Consider the following 24,754-nt stretch of genomic DNA (forward strand, 5'->3'; position numbering starts at 1 on the left):
AGATAACCAAACAAATTGACAAGATAACCAAAATCCTTGAATCTACACACAGCAAATAAACTCAAATTACACAACGAGATGTAAAAAGGAGATCACACATATAGTCGATATAAAACTGGCCGCTTCAATCTGAAGAGCAAATAAAACAAAACACGGGAGTGTACCTTGTTCTTGTGAACACTAATGTTATCCACAGCATACACACCCGTATACAGTACACCCGTTCTAGGTTCTGATTGGCTCTCTAGGTTGGCATTCTAGCTTCTGACTGGCTGTCCAGGTTGTCAATCACAGCCGTGGTTCATATTATGCTAGTCGACTCGTAACATCGCTAAACTTTTTTTCTTGACGGTTTTCTCAGTCAACTAATGCTATTGATAACAGTAACATAAATTAAAACAGCCCTGCACACTGCAGTCATTATATGCCGGGTCTGTGGTTCATCATCTTTTTTTTCATTCTCCTCCTTATTGACTGACATTAACCGTAAACATTGCACTCATATTACTCACCGAAACCTTGTAAAGCCGGTCCCGCATGCTGGCTCTTACAGAACCGACTAACTCCCCTTTCGTGTATGTACAGCTCTCAACGTGACCAGACTTGTAGTAATTTTCACCTCGTTTTATACTTTTATTCTCATTCTGAAAGAATGAGGTGAAATGTGCCAATGCGACGGTCATCTTTGTGTTGGTGACGCGTATTGTGCGGGACCAGAGACATGTAGTTCACTGAGCGGCTTAACACAAAAAAATGTGTTACTTCACAGTTTTACGACACATTTTAATTTTTTTGACTTGCAAAATGTTCTTTTAAATTGACAAACATCATATGTGTCATTCGTGGCACAATTCAAACGGGATCAAAAGATACGTTTTCTCTCTCCATTGAATTCAATGTATAATTTTCCGCTTCCGGGGTCCTATGGAGGCTCCCGGAAGGGGAGGGACTTCGCCTCTCTATACAGTGTTGTTTACATTCTGTGATGCGCGAGCTGATGACGTCAAGTCAAGACGAGTTAACTTTTTTTCCCCTCAACTTTGTGTGGAAAAATGCGGGGATTATGCGGACTTTTGATAAATATGCGGCCTTTTAAAAATCTGCGCCATTTTGCTGATTATGCGGTAAATTATGCGATCGCAGAATCGCGTTTTTCTGGAGGGTCTAATTAATAGCTGGCAACTACAGATTAAAAACGTTTTTATATTGGTATTACCGATATTTTAATAAAAAATAATTACTTTAACCCTCCTGTTGTGTTCGGGTCAAATCTGACCGATTTACTACTTTCATCAACCATAACTTTTTAGTTTTACATTCGATTGCATTAAGGCTTTATGATATCCTTCACAGTAGACATTTGAATACAATTGCTGGTGATCACCACTTTCACTGAATTTTGGATGATTTACTAAAAAATGACCGCCATAAAGAAAAGGAATTAGTAACCATCCGGATCAGATAAAACACACACACACACTGTAGATTTGTTCCCCCCCCTTATGTGCCCATCCCCCCATGTGAATCACACCTGGCACACACACACACCCACAACAATTTGATACATTTCCCGCTCTTATGTGCCCATCCCCTTAGGTGTATATTCTTTGTATATTTACTGCAGTTTTTCATGTATACCAATAGTCTGATACAATATCTACAGTTTGAAAGGGTGTTAAATTAAATGTGGTGATGATTAATAGTTTTTGTGTTAATGTAATAGCAGTTAAAACAGGACCTATCGCGAACACCAAAGTAACATTACATCGACCTACCTTGTTGTGCGGTTGTGGTAGGCCAAGATCTCCGGACTTCAACTATATATTCCCGAAGGTCCTGAAGTAAAAGATCTGGATGGACGTTAGTTAGCCTGCCCCGTGACCACTCGATGCTCCTCTCCATTGTTTCTAACCTGCCAGTAAACGGTTTGGTGTAATAGGGGAGAAGACAGAATTTGTAAGTGTGAAAGATCTCACAGCCCCTCAGTAAGTTACACGCGATAGGCTGGGCCCTTACCTCACTATTGTGGATTTTAACACAGCATGACCATCATCTGTTTGGAGAAGTCTTGTGCAGTCATTTATTGTCCTTTTGCAATGCAAGATGAAGTTTCTCGTGGACATTTTTCGATGAGTCTACTGTTTCTACAACTAAGATTCCTCTTCCTCTTCCTCTTCTTCTTCTTCTTCTTCTTCTTCTTCTTCTTCTTCTTCTTCTTCTTCGCCCCGCCCATTTCTTTAGCTTCCGGTTTAGTAGACAACGAAAAAAGTAAACAATGAATTATATTTAGCCTTTAGGAACAGTGCTTTGTAATAACTCACAGTACCAGATTAATGACCTAACCTAAACACATTTACTACCCAATAGCATAGTTCCATCCCCTGAAGACAAGGAATGTATCATAGTAGAAATTTGGAGCACAATGAAAGAAGAAAGCATAAAGCTAGTACATTTCTATAACCCTTGTAAAAATCTTCACATTGAAACTTTACAGACAATAGCAGGGACGAGTCATAGAAGGGAAGTGTGGTGCGGTGATTTTAATGCTCACAACAACCTATGGGGAAGCATTCAAACAGACAGTAATGGGGATGTTGTAGAAGAAATGCCAGATGAAAGATCACTGTTTTGCCTTAATGATGGACAAAAAACAAGAATAGACGTGAATAGGGGGACATGTTTGGACCTCACACTTGTGACGGATAGTTTAGTTAAATCGTGTGAATGGAATGTAAAAGTGACTGTACCATAGGAAGTGATCATTACCCAGTTTTCACTATCATCAACACAAATAGGAAGTGAGTATATTTACCAGGTGGTGCTTTGGTAAAGCAGACAGAAATGTAGACTTTGCTGTAAGGAGTCAGCACAATTGTTAGCATCAGATGGAAGTATAGAGGAGTGCTCAAATCAAATCACAATGCACATTAAAGAAGCAGAAAATAAAACTATACCAAAAATAACAACTGAGGGTAGGAAGAAAGTGGTGCCGTGGTGGAATGAGGAATGTAGCAGAGCTATTAAAGAACAAAACAAGGTATTCAGTAACTACAGACCCATAACATTAACATCACACTTGTGTAAATGGATGGAGAAGATGACATATAGACATGTCTTAGAACAAAGAGGGTTGCTGAGTAATTTTCAGAGTGGTTTTCGCAAAGGAAGATCCACAATAGATGCTTTGGTTAGAGTGAACAATGAGGTGGGAATACAGTGTAAAGACACTGAAAATGAAAGAGGTTATGGCAATAGTATATTTTGACATTGAAAAGGCTTATACCTATTAAGAGCGGTGGCAAGATGTGACTGGGGGGCAGACAAACAGGCACTAATTGACATCTATGGGGCAATTATGAGGACAACTCTGGATTACGAGTTTATAATATATGCAGCAGCAGCAAAAACGTCATTACTAAAAATGGATAGATTACAATATAAAGTGTTACGGTTGTGTATAGGTGCAATTAAGTCAATAATGATCACAAATACCTCAAAATATACAAAGATGGTTCTAATAACAAGGAAGAGTGTGTTGGAGTTGGTATATATATCCCAGACTTTAAAATATCGATTTCCAAAAGAACGTCTGATCAATTATCAGTATAGCAGAAATGCTGGCTGTAATAATAGGATTGCAGTGGGTTGAAGAGGTCAGACCAGATAGGGTGGTGATATGCACAGATTCATTATCCATTTAAAAAAGCATACAGTCAACAACAACTGTCAGAGAAGAATTACTCATAGAACTTAATCATAGCTTCTTAAGTCTTCACAGAGGCGGCATAGATCTGCAGTTCTGCTGGGTGCCTGCACATGAGGGGGTGAAAGGGAACGAGTGTGCTGACAAATGAGCAAAACGTGCACTACAAAAGGAAATAACATTACCAGTTCAACTTGGAAAAGGAGAAGTAAGCACTAATTAAGAAAAAAGGGATGGAAATCTGGCATAAAAGGTGGGAGAAAGACCAGAAAGGCAGTTCAAAAGACAATCAGAATTAATATTTATAAAGAAAGAAACGGAATGGAGGAAATCATGATAGCTAGACTTAGACTGGATTGAATGTTACTCTATGTAATGGGGAAAAGTAACAGTAAGTAACAGTGACAAGTGTAGGAACTGTGGAGTTAAAGAAAATGTGGAACATATCATATTACACTGCAACCTGAACAAAACAGAGAGGGAAAAACTAAGAGACAGGATCAGAGAGGCAGGAAGGGAGTGGAGCCTTATGGGGATACTGGGAACAGAAGGTGAGGGGGTAAGAGCTATCGGGAAGGCCATTCTTAAGTATTTGAGCGAAAATGGATTGATTGGAATAATTTGAAACACCGTAAACACAGTGGTATAATTCCACAAGTGGTGATAGGATGATATGATGATACACACTCTTGTACAGTAGGGGGCGGTATGCACCTTAAAGTTGTTTGCAATCCGCCCAAAAACCGAGAGAAGAAGAAGAAGAACGATTATAGAACGACCAGACACATGGCAGCAACTTTCCCTCTGCTTCATTTATTTCTCTTGTTCAACGGGTTAGTAGTGTGTACACAGTCATATTTCGATCTAAGAAGTGTGTTTGAAACTGTTTTATGTGTAGTTTAATGTCATTCTGTGAGCTACACCACTAGCGTGTGGCTAATGGCGTCCGCTAGCTTCTTTAGCACAGGCTGTTGCTCCCTGAATAACATAGGGCTCTACTTACCATGTGTATGACTCCCGTGCACTAGTTTGGCTTACATTTCAAGTTTATTCTGTTTGTATAAATATGTGAAATGCTGGTCTGAGGTCATAATTGTTCATATTATTTAAATGCTAAAGCGCTAATGGTATGCTAATATTGTGCCTGTACAACATAGCCATGTTAAAGTGAGTACAGTCAACCGGGATGTGTGTGTTATCTGTTATCACTGTATTATATACTGTAAATGAAAAAGGCTTTAATCCTTCATGAAAGTCATATGGCATGTGGATTTATGTCCATTTTTGTTTAGAGACAAATATGTCATACGGTTATTTTGATTTGCTAAATGTATGATTACATTCTCAGTTAGCTTCAGGCCTCACTGAGGCGAAGTATTGAGGTAGAAAGCTGGTGAAGCCATTTCCTGCCGTCACTATATTCTGTTTGCACAGATAATAAACCTGGTTGGCAAGAAGGAAGTCGTTTTCATTCAACACAACGCAGAGATACATCTGACGTCAATCCAGACCGGTTACACAAATAATTATTAGATAAATAGAGAAAACAGATATCATTTGTAAGTGAATTTATTAATTTGTTTAATACATTCTGGCTAGAACAACCACACAAACGGCAGTAACTTTCCCTCTGCTTCATTCTTTTCTCCTGATTAACAGGCTTATTATCTGATTACCATCTCTGCGCAGCGGACTTGTAACACTAGCAGCAGTGGAGATGGAGCAGCATCAGAACCTGGAGGCTTCTACTCTTCTTCTGAAGAAGAATACAGCAACAAGGATCCATTTGAAGATAGTTAAATGTAAATATTACAGTAATAGTGTACTTGCATTGTGTGGGTGTAAGGGTGTAACTGGTTTGAGAAGTGGGGAGGACACAAAACAGGGGGTCCTCCGCAATGAAACATTTTCTCAATTTAATTCCATTTCCTGCCTTTCTACAAATATATTAGGGATTATAGTGTTAACAAATCCAAGAAAAATGTGTAGTGTGTATATAATGAGTGTGCACACTTATCTAGTATCCTATCCATGTATACCTGTTTTATTTGTGATGACCTCACATCCTCTAGGGGGGCTACTAGCAAGCAATAACACATATTTGATCAACTCCTCTCTCCTATCTTTATTTTACCTAGTCTGCCTTCTTTCTTTTTATTTATGCATATTTTACTAATCACTCCCCTTTCAAACCGTGTTTTTTATTTTGTACTGACCTATTGCACACAGTGGAATGATTTATTAACTCATTTTATATACAACTAATATTACATATATGGAAATAGTTGTTTACCAAGATGACCAAACCGTTTGAGACCCACTGAGATAACGTAGACCAGGCCTATTCAACTGGCGGCCCGCGGGCCAGATGCGGCCCAGAACCAACTCCCGAGTGGCCCAGCCTCCCGTAGCCAAATTCCTACACTAGTACAGACCATGAACGCAACACTCCGCGTTGCATAGAAACCACCAAACCACAACGCAGCACGTTTTTTGTAAGTGCATCTAGTGGTGCTAGTAACGGTGGTCCTATGATAGCAACTCTAAAACATGTCTCTCTCAACTCTGAAGCGTAAACAGAGACAAAACGGTCATTGATCTTGTGGAGCAGATCCAAGTAAAGCTGGACCTTTTCGCGACCGACTTGAGCACGGGTCGGATGCTGCATTTTCCGACGCACCCTAAACACATCACATCTCCGGCACAAATCACGGATGTGATGACAGATTTCATTGCGAGGTTGAAAGAGAACTTTTCCGGTCGATTGGATGGACTTGCTCTGCCCACAGAGGTGATGGGATTAGCCAGAGACCCCTTCACTGTTGCAATAGAGGGGGACGTATCAACCAGAGCAAAGGAAGTGGTCCCCTGCATCGACAAGGGGAAATATACACTGGAACTTATTGACATGCAGTGCACTAACGGGCCAGCGAAGTTTTGGAGTGATGTCAAAAAACAGCAGTTCCCTAACGTTCAGAAAGTAGCGATCTGTGTGCTCAGTATGTTTGGATCAACATACAAATGTGAATCAAGCTTTTCACACATGAACTCAATCAAAAGTAGCACTCGCTGCTCCCTGACTGACAGCACCCTTCACCCATTTCTTAGGATTGCATTGACATCCTATGAGCCAAAAATCACTGCTTTTGTTCAAAACAAAAAAATTCCCTGCCTTCTCCCATTGAGAAAGTCAGCGATGACAAATCACAAATGAGGTGATAGTAAGCACCTAGTTTACTATAGTAGACGTGTAGTGTAGTATTCATTCATATAGTTACCCGTATCCCTTGTTATGGGTTTGTGCACTGAAGGGTTTGACAGTTCTTTCTGTATTCATTTAAATGCACTTTGTAATGTGTCTGGGTCAAATGTGACCAAAACGTATACTTTTGTTGTTATTACTTGAAAAGTGAAAAAATAGTATTGCTACAGTACTACCTCTTTGTGTTGCATTGGAGCTCTTTAGCTGTTTTTTTTGTATGTGAGGACATTTATTAAGACTGCTATTATTGTATTCAGTAAATGCACTTTGTGATGTGCCTGGTTAAACAAAAATAACCTGAATACTTGACTTCTAAAGCAAACAAATGTAATGCTACAACTGTGCACTTTTTTTTCAGATTCTGTTAAATTAATGCTAATTTGTTTGTTTTTATGCACTTTTTGAGCTACCTTTTGTTAGATGAACAATGAATAAAAATTGCATGTTTTTCATCGCAGTAATATCTGTTTGTTTAAAATGTGTCACTACCCGCTTTTTACAGGCCGCTGAATGTCTGGCCCAGCTCAATTTTGTAGTTATAAAATCTGGCCCAACTGAATGTGTAGTTGAATAGCCCTGACGTAGACTAAAGATTCCAATCTAATAGTCCTTTACCTCCCTGAGCTGACCTTATCTCTCTCAGTCCCACAGGAGAGAGCTCTCCCTCTCCTTATTGTTGAAACAGCTTCTAATCTCCGTTAGCTCCGAGCTAGCACCAAATACTAACAACGTCTCTCTTTCTATCTCTCACACGCTCCTCCTCCTCCTCCTCCTCCTCCTCCTCCTCCTCCTCCTCCTCCTCCAGAGAGAGAGAGAGAATTTTATTTTGAGTTGTGCATTGTTATTTGTGCTTGAGAAACATTCCACTTGAACTTTATTTTAACAAACTTAGTAGTAAATATTGTCCTATATTTTTTTTCAGATTTCACAGCTGCCTGGGCCTAGCAGCAACAAGAACCTCCATTTGTCCCTGCCCCCAGGTCAAGATCTACCGTGGCTCAAGGGCCTTCACCAGAGCCACCACCACCAAGGACCAGAGGACCATCATCACTACAGTGGCCTCCATCTCCATCTGCCACAAGATTAAGATACACCTCGGTACAAAGGCCTCCATCACAGCCATCACGATCAACCCATCCAGCAAAGACGTCTCACCTAGCAGACGTACCTCCCACACGGGCACCAGCATCAACCTGGGACAATCACACCTACCTCCCTCAGACACAGCCACCAGCAGCCCATGCACCATCACCTACACAGCAGCCAGACCCCCTGTCCTGGAAGACAGACAAAGACCATGACACTGCTCCCCCTGTCTTTACATTTATAATGAATAGTTGGTTGAAAAAGTTCTGATATTGTAAATATTGAGATTTTACAGTTTCTTATGTTAGCATAAATTGTTGGTTGAAAAAAAAAGTTCTAATGCTCAATTTGTATTTGTACACATCACATGAACCTTGGTATGGAATATGAAGTCATGAATCAGTCCTGATGTAACTTTTCTGTGGTGAAAGCAGAGGGATGGAACTATTTTACACATGAATAACATTTAATTTCATCTATATAGGCCTATAGTGTAATTCATATAATTATTTCACTACTTTTGTAAAACCAAATCTAAAACGCCCCAAAAAATAGACGAGATGAGTAAATGTGTTTTCACAAGAGTTTTTAGGTTTTCCAAAAATCGAATTTCTCATTTTCAGCTAAGTATCTCATAAGACAGTGCTCTAAGGTGAGTGACTTGCATCTCGAGCAAGACCATAGAGTGTCCTGAATATTTCGATCAGTAACATATGGGGTGCCATGTTATAAGAAGTACATTTAAAAGGTGATTTAAGGAGACGTCTACATATTGAGAAAATATCCTTATACTCCAGAGGGTTAAGGAAAAGCATAAGGCAATTGTATTTTTTTATATATATATATCTTATATTGTTTGATTTATTGATTATATTCAAAGGAAAATTAATACTTGGTCCCCTGAATCTGGAATAATATACAATTTACAGCAAAGCCTAAACATTTCAGGAACTTTTCATCTACAGATTGCTTTGGTCTGGCTTTACTCTTCACTGATTGGTTACAGACACTTTAAACTTAGTGGCTATGGAAATCAGAAGGAGGGGCTCATTATCATATTAAAAAACGCGCGTTTTACGCGCGAATATACGCGCGAATATACGCGCGAATATACGCGCGTTTCTAGACGCGTCAAAAACACGCGTCAAAAACACGCGTGGTACGCGCGAAAAACGCGCGTTTTTTGTAAAAACCGCGCGTTTTAAACGGGCGAATGGTGGCACTTTAGGCTTTCCATAGTTTTCCTTTTCAGCAGGGGCCCACCCCGTGCAGATCACTGACCCGCACGGGTAGGCGTCTGAAATAAAACGCTACATCTGTACGCCACTAGTGTGTGGCTAATGGCGTCTGCTAGCTTTTTTAGCACAGGCTGTTGCTCCCTGAATAACGTAGGGCTCTACTTACCATGTGTATGACTCCCGTGCACTAGTTTGGCTTACATTTCAAGTTTATTCTGTTCGTATAAATATTTGAAATGCTGGTCTGAGGTCATAATTGTTCATATTATTTAAATGCTAAAGCGCTAATGCTATGCTAATATTGTGCCTGTACAACATAGCCATGTTAAAGTGAGTACAGTCAACCGGCTTGTGTGTTATCTGTTATCACTGTATTATATACTGTAAATGAAAAAGGCTTTAATCCTTCATGAAAGTCATATGGCATGTGGATTTATGTCCATTTTTGATTAGAGACAAATATGTCATACGGTTATTTTGATTTGCTAAATGTATGATTACATTCTCAGTTAGCTTAAGGCCTCACTGAGGCGAAGTATTGAGGTAGAAAGCTGGTGAAGCCATTTCCTGCCGTCACTATATTCTGTTTGCACAGATAATAAACCTGGTTGGCAAGAAGGAAGTCGTTTTCATTCAACACAACGCAGAGATACATCTGGCGTCAATCCAGACCGGTTACACAAATAATTATTAGATAAATAGAGAAAACAGATATCATTTGTAAGTGAATTTATTAATGTGTTTAATACATTCTGGCTACAACAACCACACAAACGGCAGTAACTTTCCCTCTGCTTCATTCTTTTCTCCTGATCAACAGGCTTATTATCTGATTACCAGCTCTGCACAGCGGACTTGTAACACTAGCAGCAGTGGAGATGGTGCAGCATCAGAACTTGGAGGCTTTTACTCTTCTGAAGAAGAAGAATACAGCAACAAGGATCCATTTGAAGATAGGTAAATGTAAATATTACAGTAATAGTGTACTTGCATTGTGTGGGTGTAAGGGTGTAACTTTGGTTTGAGAAGTGGGGGGGACACAAAACGGGGTCCTCCGCAATGAAACATTTTCTCAATTTAATTCCATTTCCTGCCTTTCTACAAATATATTAGGGACTATAGTGTTAACAAATCCAAGACAAATATGTAGAGTGTATATAATGAGTGTGCACACTTATCTAGTATCCTATCCATGTATACCTGTTTTATTTGTGATGACCTCACATCCTCTAGGGGGGGGTACTAGTATATATTTCAATCATCAAAAACCCATTAGAATATGCTCACAAGCAATAACACATATTTGATCAACTCCTCTCTCCTATCTTTATCTTACCTAGTCTGCATTCTTTCTTTTTATTTATGCATATTTTACTAATCACTCCCCTTTCAAACCGTGTTTTTTATTTTGTACTGACCTATTGCACACAGTGGAATGATTTATTAACTCATTTTATATACAACTAATATTACATAGATGGAAATATTTGTTTACAAAGATGACCAAACCGTTTGAGACCCACTGAGATAACGTAGACTAAAGATTCCAATCTAATAGTCCTTTACCTCCCTGAGCTGACCTTATCTCTCTCAGTCCCAGAGGAGAGAGCTCTCCCTCTCCTTATTGTTGAAACAGCTTCTAATCTCCGTTAGCTCCGAGCTTGCACCAAATACTAACAACGTCTCCCTTTCTATCTCTCACACGCTCCTCCTCCTCCTGCTCCTCCTCCTCCTCCAGAGAGAGAGAGAATTTTATTTTGAGTTGTGCATTGTTATTTGTGCTTGAGAAACTTTATTTTAACAAACTTAGGAGTAATTATTGTCCTATATTTTTTTTCAGATTTCACAGCTGCCTGGGCCTAGCAGCAACAAGAACCTCCATTTGTCCCTGCCCCTAGGTCAAGATCTACTGTGGCTCAAGGGCCTTCACCAGAGCCATCACCACCAAGGACCAGAGGACCATCATCACTACAGTGGCTTCCATCTCCATCTGCCACAAGATTAAGATACACCTCGGTACAAAGGCCTCCATCACAGCCATCACGATCAACCCAGCCAGCAAAGAAGTCTCGCCTAGCAGACGTACCTCCCACACGGCCACCAGCATCAACCTGGGACAATCACACCTACCTCCCTCCGACACAGCCACCAGCAGCCCATGCACCATCACCTACACAGCAGCCAGACCCCCTGTCCTGGAAGACAGACAAAGACCATGACACTGCTCCCCCTGTCTTTACATTTATAATGAATAGTTGGTTGAAAAAGTTCTGATATTGTAAATATTGAGATTTTACAGTTTCTTATGTTAACATAAATTGTTGGTTGAAAAAAAAAGTTGTAATACTCAATTTATATTTGTACACATCACATGAACCTTGGTATGGAATATGAAGTCATGAATCAGTCCTAATGTAATTTTTCTGTGGTGAAAGCAGAGGGATGGAACTATTTTACATATGAATAACATTTAATTTCATCTATATAGGCCTATAGTGTAATTCATATAATTATTTCACTACTTTTGTAAACCAAATCTAAAACACCCCAAAAAATAGACGAGATGAGTAAATGTGTTTTCACAAGAGTTTTTAGGTTTTCCAAAAATCGGATTTCTCATTTTCAGCTAAGTATCTCATAAGACAGTGATCAGGTGAGTGAGTTGCATCTCTAGCAAGACCAGAGAGTGTCCTGAATATTTTGATAAGTAACATATGGGGTGCCATGTTATAAGAAGTACATTTAAATTTGATTTTAGGAGACATATCCTTATACTCCAGAGCAGGGGTGGCAAACCCGCGGCTCTCGAGCCGCATGCGGCTCTTAGCCTAGTTTCATGCGGCTCTTCAGTTCATATCGAATTTTATATGTGTGAGTCTGGGGGAGAGACACTGACTCCTGACTAGTGTTGCACGGTGTACCGATACTTGAAAGGTATACCGCGATACCCTGCCGTTAAAAACGTTACGATTCCTCCGTTTCATTAGTATCGGTAGGCCTACTTTAAGAATGACGGGGGTAAGTACTCCGTTGAGAAAGCGCCGTTTTAATAAGAGCCGTGTGTGTTCAGCGCTCTGCTTCCCGTGCCTGCAGTCCCTCCCCTCTCAAGCACGCTCTAAGCCCCTCCCCCTGCACGCGCAAGCTGCCAGAGCATGTGAGAAAACGAGAAGCATGGCTGCAAGTGGGAGTGCAACTGCCGCTGCGCCTCGGCTTGTTGACAAAAAAGACGCCAGAAGCGAAATGTTGATGTATTTTAGCTATATCTCTGAAAATGAGGGCAAGCCTACGGCCACCACGAAGCCTGTCTGTAAGAAATGTATTAATTGTATCTAATACGAATTATTGTCATTTATTTTATTTTTTGTTCTCATTGTTTAAAAGTTTGTGTTATGGTTCTGGTGTGAAATAAAGCACAATAATTACATTTAAGACTGCTTCTCTTTTTTTAAGAAAAGTATCGAAAAAGAATCGGAATCGCAATTTTTGACTTGGTATCGAAACCAAAATGTTGGTATCGTGACAACACTACTCCTTACAGTTAAACCTGATATTTAGTAGGTCTGTTAAGTATGGAATGCTGGAATGACTAATTTGGCCGGTCAAAGTTGTTTGGGCTCGGATAAAATCGCTCCGTTACTTTCGTCCCGTGTTACTTTCGTCCCGTGTTACTTTCGTCCCGTGTTACTTTCGTCCCGGCTCTCCCTATGTGTGTATATGTGGTCTCAGGTGTCAGTATGATAGGATTACAGCGCGTCTAATTTTGATGTGGCCCAAGAGCCAATCACAATAATACCTGCGATGCAGTGAACCAATCACCCTTGAGGGGGGGGGAAACCTATCGTTGATTAAACATTATCCAGTGTTTCCCCTACCATTATCTTGAAGGGGCGCTGCGCCCTGCCAACGGAGCCCCGCGCCCCTCCTGAAATTCAAGGTGTATATATAATCTTTTTTTTAAAAATATATATATATAGCACCAAATTGCAAATAATCTATAACGACTGTCACTTTTCACATTGAACATGTGCTCTTTTATTAAATAAACTAAACACTTTCATTTTAAGTTGTGAGTTTAGTGTTTTTGACCCTAAGAAACACTGATGCATTAATCAATAACAATAATCCACAGCTCCTCTCTGCTCCAGAGGATTTAAAAAATATATATCCCAATGCCACAAGCGGTATCAGTGACTGTGTGTTTGATGTGGCTCTTTGCAGTAACATAGAAAAAATGTGGCTCTTAACCTCTGACTGGTTGGCCACCCCTGCTCCAGAGGGTTAAGGAAAAGCGCTAGGCAATTGTATTTTATATATATATATATTTTATATTGTTTGATTTATTGATTATATTCAAAGGAAAATTAATACTTGGTCCCCTGAATCTGGAATAATATACAATTTACAGCAAAGTCTAAACATTTCAGGAACTTTTCATCTACAGATTGCTTTGGTCTGGCTTTACTCTCCACTGATTGGTTACAGACACTTTAAACTTAGTGGCTATGGAAATCAGAAGGAGGGGCTCATTATCATATAAAAAAACGTGAATATACGCGCGTGTCTAGACGCGTCAAGAACGCGCGTTTTTCGCGCGAAAAACGCGCGTTCTTGTCACGTCTAGAAACTACAGCCTATACAACTGGTTGCATAAGGAGTAGAAATACTGCCAACAAATTGATTATCAAACACTAACTTTCTGTAAATAAATTGCTACTCGTCCCAGTTTTGGTAGAAGTTCACTTGTAAATTATAATGCTGGCAGCAGATGTTGTTAACTTAACAGAGATTGCTCATTTCCCCTGTATGCATTCTTTATGTTAAGCTGCTGGCTGGAGTTTCATATTGTTGTTACTCTGGTATTAATCCTCTCATACTCTAACTTTTTGCAATAAATCAAATAAGCAATATGTTTAAATATGTATGTAATTGTGCAATTGGGACAATACACTCAAGGCTAGCCAACTTTGAGGATATGGTCATGTCTCGCACATTTTATCTGAGATTTTAGGGATTTTAGCAACATTGTCTGAGTGACTCTTGGTTTGGATGTTATAGTATGTTTTCAGTATCAATATATTTTTAATCAAGTATTTTTAGGCAAGAAAATAAATATGTATTTATCAGAGTTTTGCTCATTTCAGACCTTTGAATAAACAAAGAAATGTTGACATTTAAAAGCTGTAAATAATAAAATTATAATTGGTTCAGTTTCACATTGTGATAGCTAACCGAGACACAGAATCGGACCTGACCTAATGTTATTGGTGCTTTTCAGAGTCAAAATGTCTGAATGAAGGCAAAATAAAAGCTATGCACAAACCAGTCTAAATAATTACTATCAGAATCAGAAAACCTTTATTCGTCCCACAGAGGGGAAATGTGCATTTGTTGCAGCAAGAAAAGAGCCAAAGACAGCCTAATATTAACTCTAGGAAGCCTGCATACAAAAATATTAAAGATTACAAAAATGAAAAATATTACACCATTTAGAAAATACGCATCTTGTAACAGTTTCGAAGATATAGCAGCCATATATTGCAGAGCTATTAACGGTATATATATATTTTTAAAATATATATATTGCACATAATTGGTATTTCACAACAAGGGGTGTTATGGCATAATCACATACTGTTGTTGTGTGTGTGGGGGTCTACCAGGGGCCGTGGTGGTTATATAGTATGACCGCTGCAGGAAGGAAGGACCTGCGGTATCTCTCCGTGAGACACCACGGCTGGGGGGATAATAAAGAAGCATTCAGTCTTCATCCAGTTAATTATGGGCTGCAAAAACTAAAGGTGGAAGAACTACTCAGATTATTTACTGATGATTTCCAAATGGTATTTAAATAAAAGTACAAAAGTATTAGCATCAAAAAAACTTTGAGTACCAACAGTAAAAGTACGTGTTATGCAGACTGGTCCATTTAAGCACCAAATATTTGAAATGATTGTATCATAATTATTGATGCATTAATGTGCTCATTATTTCACTTGGTAAATGGGGTTAATTTGAATTACTTTAAATACTACTGTGTAGCTTAACCTATAATAATATAATAATGCAATAATTTATATATATGTTGTATTAAATATCTAAAGCAAAAGTAGCAAGTAACTAAATCTGTAAAATAAATGTAGTGGTTGACTACAAAATGATTTGACTACAAAATGTAGTGGAGTAAAAAAGTAGTATAATATGGAAATACTCACGTAAAGTACAAATACCTAGATATTTTACTTAAGTACAGTACTTTTACTTTTACATTACAGTTATATATTCCACCACTGAAAAAAATATTGGTTCAGGCGGAAGGGGGCCGATCTGATTGGATCTGATTGGATCAGGTGTGTGTAGGCTGCTTCTCTTTGACACGCGCTGCAGACACTTGAGAGTGCAGCTCCAAACCCCTCGAACGGTAAGATTACAAGTATTTTATACATTTAATTTTTTTTTACTTCAACAAAATTTTCAGTGGGTTAATAACAGCTACATTTAAAACTCTATGCTATTATATTAACAGTCGCTTCTGTTGTCGTCACCACACCACACAGTATCGCGTGTTCATTTACTTAACACATTTTTTGGTTTGATGGAATATGGAAATCATATATTTAACGTTTAAATGCTTTTTTAATCACAAGTCAAGTTTTACAGGTGTTATGCATGCAACGCCATGATGACGTGATAACCTTTTTTGTGTCCCTATTAGCATTTTCAACCAGGTTTTGTGTTTTCACGTAGGCCTAAATAACCTTTAGCTAGCTTACCTAGCTACCCCATGGATGTAAAGAGAACTCTGTAACCTAGAGCTACATCCGGGTCTTTACCATATACTGTCTAAACTTAAAGGTATTTACCATAGGCCTATACTGTATTGGACATTTAAGACATCAACACTTTAGAAAAACTTGTTTTGTGTTATGTATCTGAGAAAAAGAGATGAATACACATTATGTAACACATTGACTTGGCCAGCTCGGGTATTGATGGTACATATTGTATAGTGTTTTATTACAATTCTTATACTGGGAAAATATAGTAACACATTTAAAACATTTAGATTATGCTAAATAATCGATAACATTACATTGTTCTAAAGATATTGACTGAAAAAATGATAATTTAAGAAACAACTTTCACCAGTACAGTAGTCATATTTCAATACAATAATAGCAAATAAAGTAAATAAAAACCATATTCTTAATATTTGACATGCATTTTAGGGGGGGGGAGGGGGGGCTTGAGAGCCCTTGGATATTTTAAAGATTATTTAGAAACCACTTTTTTTACAACTTTTATTTACATTTTTCTGAGGACATGTTCTAATCCATATTGAGTCATTAGAAATGTCATAGGTGGGACACAAAATGTCCTCCAATTCTGGAGTGACCCATGTATACAAACACTTCATCTTCGGTTAGGATGGAGTTGTATCCAAACATTGGAGTATTTAAGAACAGTGTGAAGAGACCTTACTGATGGAAAAAGGGTGCAAAAAGTCAAATATGAAATGGTAATACATCTGTTATGCCTTCCCAACCACCAGTCCTGTGAACAGACACTGAAGCCATGGAGACATTTGTAATGCAGAGTCAAGCCAGGCAGCTGCTACACAACAAGTTTGTGTTGGTTCTTGGAGGCTCAGGTAAGAGACATGAACACAGTCATTTGTTTGTCTTTAACAGACACTGAATCTTATAGGAAAACTGCTTCACACCTTCTACACCCTTTTTAAATCCCTCACTGCTCTGTCCCTTTTCAAGTTTTTGTTCTTTAAGGTTTTTCAGATACTTTACTGTATGTGAGTAAAACCTGTTGCATGTGTCTTTTGATTTCAGTGCAGCGCTCAATGTACAAAGACCTGGTTCTGCTGCTTCAGAGGGATAAGTTCTTAACTCTGCCTCAGCTCAAGTCCAAAGTAAATCTTTCCACTCACATGAAACTACACTGACAGCCTGCTGTCTTTTGTCTGACATCCATTCCTCATTGTGTCTTCATCAATTAGAAACAAATTATCTTTTTTTTCAAGATTCAAGGCTTCATTGTCATGTGCACAGTAGCTACAGTGTAGATATAGCAATGACACACTGAAGTCACAGGCTCCTCCAACAGTGCAACATGGACATATACAGTGGGTCAAAAAAGTATTTAGTCAGCCACCAATTGTGCAAGTTCTCCCACTTCAAAAGATGAGAGGCCTGTAATTTTCATCCTAGGTATACCTCAGCTATGAGAGACAAAATGAGAAAAAAAAATCCAGAAAATCACATTGTCTGATTTTTAAAGAATTTATTTGCAAATGATGGTGGAAAATAAGTATTTGGTCAATAACAAAAGTTCATCTCAATACTTTGTTATATACCCTTTGTTGGCAATGACAGAGGTCAAACGTTTTTTGTAAGTCTTCACAAGGTTTTCACACACTGTTGCTGGTATTTTGGCCCATTCCTCCATGCAGATCTCCTCTAGAGCAGTGATGTTTTGGGGCTGTCGCTGGGCAACACGGACTTTCAACTCCCTCCAAAGATTTTCTATGGGGTTGAGATCTGGAGACTGGCTAGGCTTCTCCAGGACCCTGAAATGCTTCTTACGAAGCCACTCCTTCGTTGCCCGGGCGGTGTGTTTGGGATCATTGTCATGCTGAAAGAACCAGCCACGTTTCATCTTCAATGCCCTTGCTGATGGAAGGAGGCTGTCACTCAAAATCTCACGATACATGGCCCCATTCATTCTTTCATTTACACGGATCAGTCGTCCTGGTCCCTTTGCAGAAAAACAGCCCCAAAGCATGATGTTTCCACCCCCATGTTTCACAGTAGGTATGGTGTTCTTTGGATGCAACTCAGCATTCTTTCTCCTCCAAACACGTCTAGTTGAGTTTTTACCAAAAAGTTCTATTTTGGTTTCATCTGACCATATGACATTCTCCCAATCCTCTTCTGGATCATCTAAATGCTCTCTAGCAAACTTCAGACAGGCCTGGACATGTACTGGCTTAAGCAGGGGGACACGTCTGGCACTGCAGGATTTGAGTCCCTGGCGGCTTAGTGTGTTACTGATGATAGCCTTTGTTACTTTGTTCCCAGCTCTCTGCAGGTCATTGACTAGGTCCCCCCTTGTGGTGCTGGGATTTTTGCTCACCGTTCTTGTGATCATTTTGACCCAACAGGGTGAGATCTTGCGTGTAGTCCCAGATCGAGGGAGATTATCAGTAGTCTTGTATGTCTTCCATTTTCTAATAATTGCTCTCACAGTTGATTTCTTCACACCAAGCTGCTTACCTATTGCAGATTCAGTCTTCCCAGCCTGGTGCAGGTCTACAATTTTGTTTCTGGTGTCTTTTGACAGCTCTTTGGTCTTGGCCATAGTGGAGTTTGGAGTGTGACTGTTTGAGGTTGTGGACAGGTGTCTTTTTATACTGATAACGAGTTCAAACAGGTGCCATTAATACAGTTAACAAATGGAGGACAGAGGAGGCTCTTAAAGAAGAAGTTACAGGTCTGTGAGAGCCAGAAATCTTGTTTGTTTGTAGGTGACCAAATACTTATTTTACAGAGGAATTTACCAATTAATTCATTAAAAATTCTACAATGTGATTTCCTGGATTCTTTCCCCCCATTCTGTCTCTCATAGTTGAAGTGTACCTAGGAGGAAAATTACAGGCCTCTCTCATCTTTTTAAGTGGGAGAACTTGCACAATTGGTGGCTGACTAAATACTTTTTTCCCCCACTGTATACGCAAAGAGACAATGGCTGCCGGAACAAACAAGAACATCAAGGATAAGGCCTCCACTCAGATTCGCTATTATTATGAGGTAAAAAGTTAACAATATAAATGAAATCTGTTCATACTATTTTTTTTTTCCTTCTAAATAGACAATTTAAAGGTCCCATGTCATGGCCATTTCTACTGATCATGGTTCCATTGTTGAGGTCACTAGAATAGGTTTACATTGTTCAATGTTCCAAACTCACATTGGTTTCTCATACAGCATCTCTGTATAGTATGTGTATTCACTCTCCGTCCTACACGCCTTGTTGGAGCTCCTGCCCCCCCCCCCCCCCCCCTCCCTGTGAGCCCATTGTGCTCTGATTGGTCACCTCGCCCACTCTGTTCTGATGAGTCCACCACCGTTACAGCGGAACATCAGTGATTATGTGTTACAATGGTGTTAGCAACCAGAAAATGACACCAGTAAGGACAAACAGATGAGAATGCTGCGTGGGGTCTGGGTGCTGTGTTGGCGGGACGTTGCGGGGCTCGCTGCTCCGCACTTTGAGGCTCGAGGAGCGGACAGTGTGAGCTGGATTACTGGTGTCGTTTCCTGGTTGCTGCGTGGGGTCTGCGAGACACCGCGGAACTCAGCCTGAGCAGACACATACACACTCACAGCCAGGCACAGTGTGGCGAACTGAGTGGAGATCCACGAAGCCGCGGTTGAGAAAAGATAAGGCTGAGTGAGTGTGTGAGAGGAGCTCCATGGATTGGTCCATTTGGACCTGGGTATCGTTACGTCACTGTACCCAGGAAGTAAACAATGGAAAAGAGAAATGTCCGACGAGGCGTTCTGGGGCAGCACAGACAGGTCTTCTCTGTGTTAGAGTTTTACTCGCTACAGGGTGTACTTTGAGGGTTTGTGACTCTGCAGACCGTTTACATGCAGAAAAACCTTCATAACACACAAGGGGAAGGGTAATAACCAGAAAAGCATGACATGGGACCTTTTAAGTGTCAATTAACTCAGGGAAAGTCCCTTAATATATTCAAGTTGGGAGTTATCAGTAATCAGAATATTTAGTTTGACCCAGATGCGCTCACTGTACATGACATCAAGGTCCAGGTTCCGTTTTTTTGCACAATTATAAAGATACAAAATACATGCAATAGGTTATAAAGCTACATTTCAATGCAGAGGAAGGTGTCCTCCTCTTTTCAAACAAAGACATTTCGTTATCGATATTACTCCTCACACGTAAAAATCTCAATGAAGAAAGTTCAGATAGCACAGAAAATCTATACAGACAAAACACACAAACAAGCATACATTGTAGTAAAGAAATGAGCTATTTTGAATTCCTTTTTTTGCATGGTTAAATATGAGTGAATGTCTTTTGATCAAATATGACGTGTGCTTGTGTTACGGAAGAACATTTCTCTTGTGCTGGCATTAAATGTGTCCTCTCTGTGCTGCAGGGGGAGTTTTCCTTCGAGCAGGACCGCCTGGTTGAGGGGGGTCGTCTGGGTCCCCTGACTAACGGCACTGGGTACAGAGAGGTCCGGCAATACTGCTCCGACCACCACCTGCTGAGATTCTACTTCCTGACACGGATCTACTCCCCGTACATGGAGAGCATCCTGGAGGATCTGAGGGAAGGACTCAAACCTGATGTAGTGATCGTCAGCTCCTGTGTGTGGGACATCACCAGGTAATGCAGCTCCTACTCTGTGTTCCACTGATCAACTCTCGCTCAGTTAGTAAGGGGGTGCTTATGGACTCTGTCTTAATTAATAGAGGGTTCACATAAAAGACAACCTTATTATTAAAGCCAAATAAATTACCATGAAATAAATAATTGCAGGTAAGCTTATTAGTTAGTTTAAACTTCCAAAACATGTTAAATATTATTTTCAATGAAGATAGATATTACCAGCAAAAATGTGACTATTTTGTATTTGCCAGTACCAACAGTAATACAACCTTATGCTAGTTATCACCTGATTCAGCGTCCAGCAGAACCAATGAGCTTTAAAGGGGCACCGAAGACTGCTCTTAAAACATTATCAGTGATTTCATCTCATGAATGTGATTAGGTGTACATTTTGCGTTTTAAATGAAAGACTCTATTCAGATTATAATTGTTTTACATCTAACTGTATTACAATAGCATTATAGCACACACCTATCCATAAGTACAATATTTTAGCCACCTCAATGGGTGCAATCCATCCAATTGTGACAACATGACAGAAAGAAGGGGTTTAATAGCAACACAGCATAGCATGGTGGACAAAACTCCTCTTCTTTGGAGGTCCATTGTGTAAAATTCAGGAGATCCATTGGCAGAAAGGAGTTAGATATTTACCATTTTGTTTTCATGTGAAACTTAGAATCACTGTTTTTACCATATTGTACCGCCATGTTTGCAGTGTCGTTCTGAACTGACAAACGGCTGGCTCTAGAGAGGGCTTGTTAACATGTTTACATTTCTGTCGAGGATGCCATATGTTTTCTGTATATGATTAGGTGCCACTAAATCTTACACTGCTCCTGTTTAATATTCTCTATTGTGCATGAAAGATTGTATTTGTGTGTTAAACATCATTCTGCATGGTCAGAAAGTGACTTTATTAGATAAGTAGGCATGTTAAGTTTATTTGAATTTTTCTGGCAAAGCAAACACCTTTTGCTAGAAACATATTGTATAATATAAATTGTTGGTTTATAATTATATTATTGTAGAACAAATCATTGACAGTTATAAAACTGCAATGCGGATTAAAAATGAAAATAAGTATTACATAAGCTTTTACAATAACAGTTGAACATAATAAAGCGTTTTGTTTCACAACAAGAGGCAGAACATTTCACCCTCTTATTTTCCTTTTTATCAAACGTTCTTGCACAAGGACTCTCGGTCCACTTCAGCCTCTTAAGTCTCTTTTGCAGGGAAATCTACAAAATAAGAATAAGAATACACTTTTATTTTGTTACATACATGAACAGTGACTGTGTTCTCCATCACATATTACAATCTTGAGTACTCCTTTACTGTGGACAGGGGCTATGAGTCCAGGGCTGTGGGTGAGATACAGCTCAGAGGATTCTGGAGATAGAAGCCACGGAAGATTCTCCCCTCTGGGGATTTGGTCTGAAGTAGAGTAAAGTGAGAACAAAGAAATGTGTTCTTTAAAATCAATAGACTGTGGTGGTGGAGCAGTAAATATAACTGATATACAGTATCTTCAGATCAGGGCTTCTCAGTCTGGTCCCAGTGAAGCACGAGGTCAGCTGCCTCACTCTGTCATCCTCCTCTCAGCCCTCAGAACACACTGCACACACACTGCTGCTGTCTGGGAATCAGCTCCTTCACCCGTAGAAGATAAGAACATATTTCAATAAAACTGTTTTTGTTGTTTTTAAAGTTGTTCAGCATCTTATAGAAACCAATACCTTCCAGTGACCTTAAATATGCTGCCTTAACTATAAAATATCTTGAGCACAGTGACATCAAACATGACAGCTTACTCAGGAATGTTGGGTGGGAAATGTGGCCAAATTCTATAACATAAGAGAAGATCGACCTTTATTGATCCCAATAGGGAAATCCAGCAGTAACAGAACAAGAGAGAAACACAGATGAGAATACACACAAGGATGATAAGAAATAATAATAAAATATCACTGTAGGTCATTTCATGGTAACACAATTATTATTATTTTTATTTTTTTACAAGTGATAGAGGTTTTTAGGTCAACAGGGTCAAATTTGGTGTACACATCTCTACCATTGCCATATACAGAGAAAATGCCCAAGCCTCATGAATATTATTCAACAGGAAAACCAAGGACTGTGAAATGATGTTGCTCTACCTGCTCCACCTGGGAAAAGAAAATGTTCCTCTTTTGCATAACAGACACTGCCAGATGATCTTTACAAGTTGCAATTAACACAACACAGCACAGGAGGGAGGGAATGCAGTCCATATCGTTGATAAAACAAGAGATCTGCAATGGGAGCAGGCATTAAATAATAAATTACATGATTTGTGATGATAATGATTATAATCATGATCATCATCATGACATAAAATAAATAGGCACATCACAACTGTCCGTTACTCATTTGACTCCAAACTTGTAGTCCTTTTAATTCATGAAAAAATGAATTGATGACTTTAAAAAAGAAATCCAGGAAATTAAAAAAAGTTCCCATAAAAGTGTATATTCATTTAAAGTATTTATATTCAGAATAAATATATCCATGTTGTTTAATAGCAGTAATCTCACCTCAAAGTTTCCTGGTGACGGATGTCAGTGCTCTCATTGACCCTTGATCCCCTCACTGGGGATTTTAAGAGAGAGATGTGGGACATGTAAATGCAATGTTGACGTGTGAACGGCGGGGGGGGGGGTCGGCTGGAGAGACACAATGGACGCTGGTGAACAACTGTCAGCGGGGGAGGGGGTGGGAGGGACACTACGGACGCTCTTGCATATAATAATACAGCCGTCAGCGAACCGAGCCGCCTTTCTCCGCATCTGATTTGTCATGAATCAGATTTTCGAAAAGCGTTTTAGCCAATAAAAATGAAATAGGCGGGACATCGTCTCAATTTGAGGGACGCACCAAAAGTCGTGAAAATGCTGTGCAGTCCCGTGGAAAGCGGGACATCTGGTTAATTATTTGGAGGTGGTGAATTTACAATTTTTTTGTTAAAGGTTGAAGAATTTAAAATGAAACCACTCAAAGAGGAACTGCCCAATCCTTTGCATAAGAAAATAATTGGCTCATAGCTGGTGGGGCCACTTTCGCTTAAGGCATTCATATATTATTTTTGAAGCAGCTTTCAAGAGTCCTTTGCTACATATGCAGCTGTGCCACGCTTTAGTGTTCTCCCTAAAGACACAACAAAGTAATTATTATAATAATAAAGATATTTCTTGGCCTTTTACCTTTTTTTGTAGAACTGCCAAAGAGACAGAAAGAGTTAAAGAGGGGCTGACATGCAGCAAAGGGCCGTGGGTCGGATTAGATCTGGGGACACTCATTTATATTACATTATTGTCGCTTTTTGTAACATTCTCTTATAAGTTTCTCCTTTTTGTTCTGTTCCTTTATGGGTGGCTGTCATATCAAGACACTTTAAAGGTAGGGTAGGTAATTCACTTCAGAAACACTTTTTGTTATATTCCATGGAATGCTCTTAACATCCCAATAGCAATGAATACATGAAATACTTTAACAATAAATATATACAAATATTTCATCTGTGGAAGCCGTGGCAAGTCCAATTATCCAGAGATGGAGTACTCGAGTGCCGATTTTCGTGACTCTCGACTCGCGCACTGATTGACGAGGACTCAACTCGAACTCGTGAATTCTCGCGCACGATTACTCTGACTCGACTCATGAATTTTTAGCCCACGATGACTCTGACTCGACATTAACGCTCCGACTTGGACTCGAGCAAGTTTTGTCTCGAGTCAGATTTACTCTGTCCTGGCGTGTGCACCTGTGAGGCGAGTTCACGAACTGGGCCCCGCTATCCCAGTCTAGAGATGTCTAGAGACACACCCCGCATCGTGCTGTATGCTTTCACACATTCTGCTTCCACATTGGAAAAGAGCAGCGCAAAATGCTCGTTATGTGGAAACAATATTGAAGAGAAGGCTCCGTACCACATTACTCTAAGGATCGAGTTCAGACATATAGGCTGTCTTGAACACTATCATCAGAGTA

The 24,754-nt window shown here is 39.6% G+C and overlaps 1 protein-coding gene and 1 long non-coding RNA gene across 4 annotated transcripts in view; both read left to right on the forward strand.

The window, feature by feature from the left end:
- The first annotated feature begins 1,007 nt into the window (after positions 1-1,007).
- Positions 1,008-9,147, forward strand: LOC307033826. 2 transcript variants are annotated; one of them, XR_013806654.1, is made up of 3 exons: positions 1,008-5,262; positions 5,363-5,505; positions 7,888-9,147. It is a non-coding gene; the product is annotated as an uncharacterized lncRNA (long non-coding RNA). The 2 variants fall into 2 exon arrangements; XR_013806655.1 differs by having other exon boundaries at positions 1,008-4,536; positions 5,138-5,505.
- A 6,460-nt stretch (positions 9,148-15,607) lies between these two features.
- LOC307032238 (PC-esterase domain-containing protein 1A-like) overlaps positions 15,608-24,754 on the forward strand; it is a 45,665-nt gene continuing 36,518 nt past the window's right edge. For both annotated transcript variants that reach the window (XM_079670085.1, XM_079670086.1), the window contains exons 1-4: positions 15,608-15,707; positions 16,839-16,937; positions 17,131-17,210; positions 20,487-20,719. In XM_079670085.1, the coding sequence (XP_079526211.1) occupies positions 16,862-16,937; positions 17,131-17,210; positions 20,487-20,719 (389 nt within the window). In that variant the 5' untranslated portion in view covers positions 15,608-15,707; positions 16,839-16,861. The remainder of the gene's footprint in view (positions 15,708-16,838; positions 16,938-17,130; positions 17,211-20,486; positions 20,720-24,754) is intronic.

This window comes from Notothenia rossii (assembly GCF_949606895.1).
Source record: "Notothenia rossii genome assembly, chromosome: 3".
NCBI lineage: Eukaryota > Metazoa > Chordata > Actinopteri > Perciformes > Nototheniidae > Notothenia > Notothenia rossii.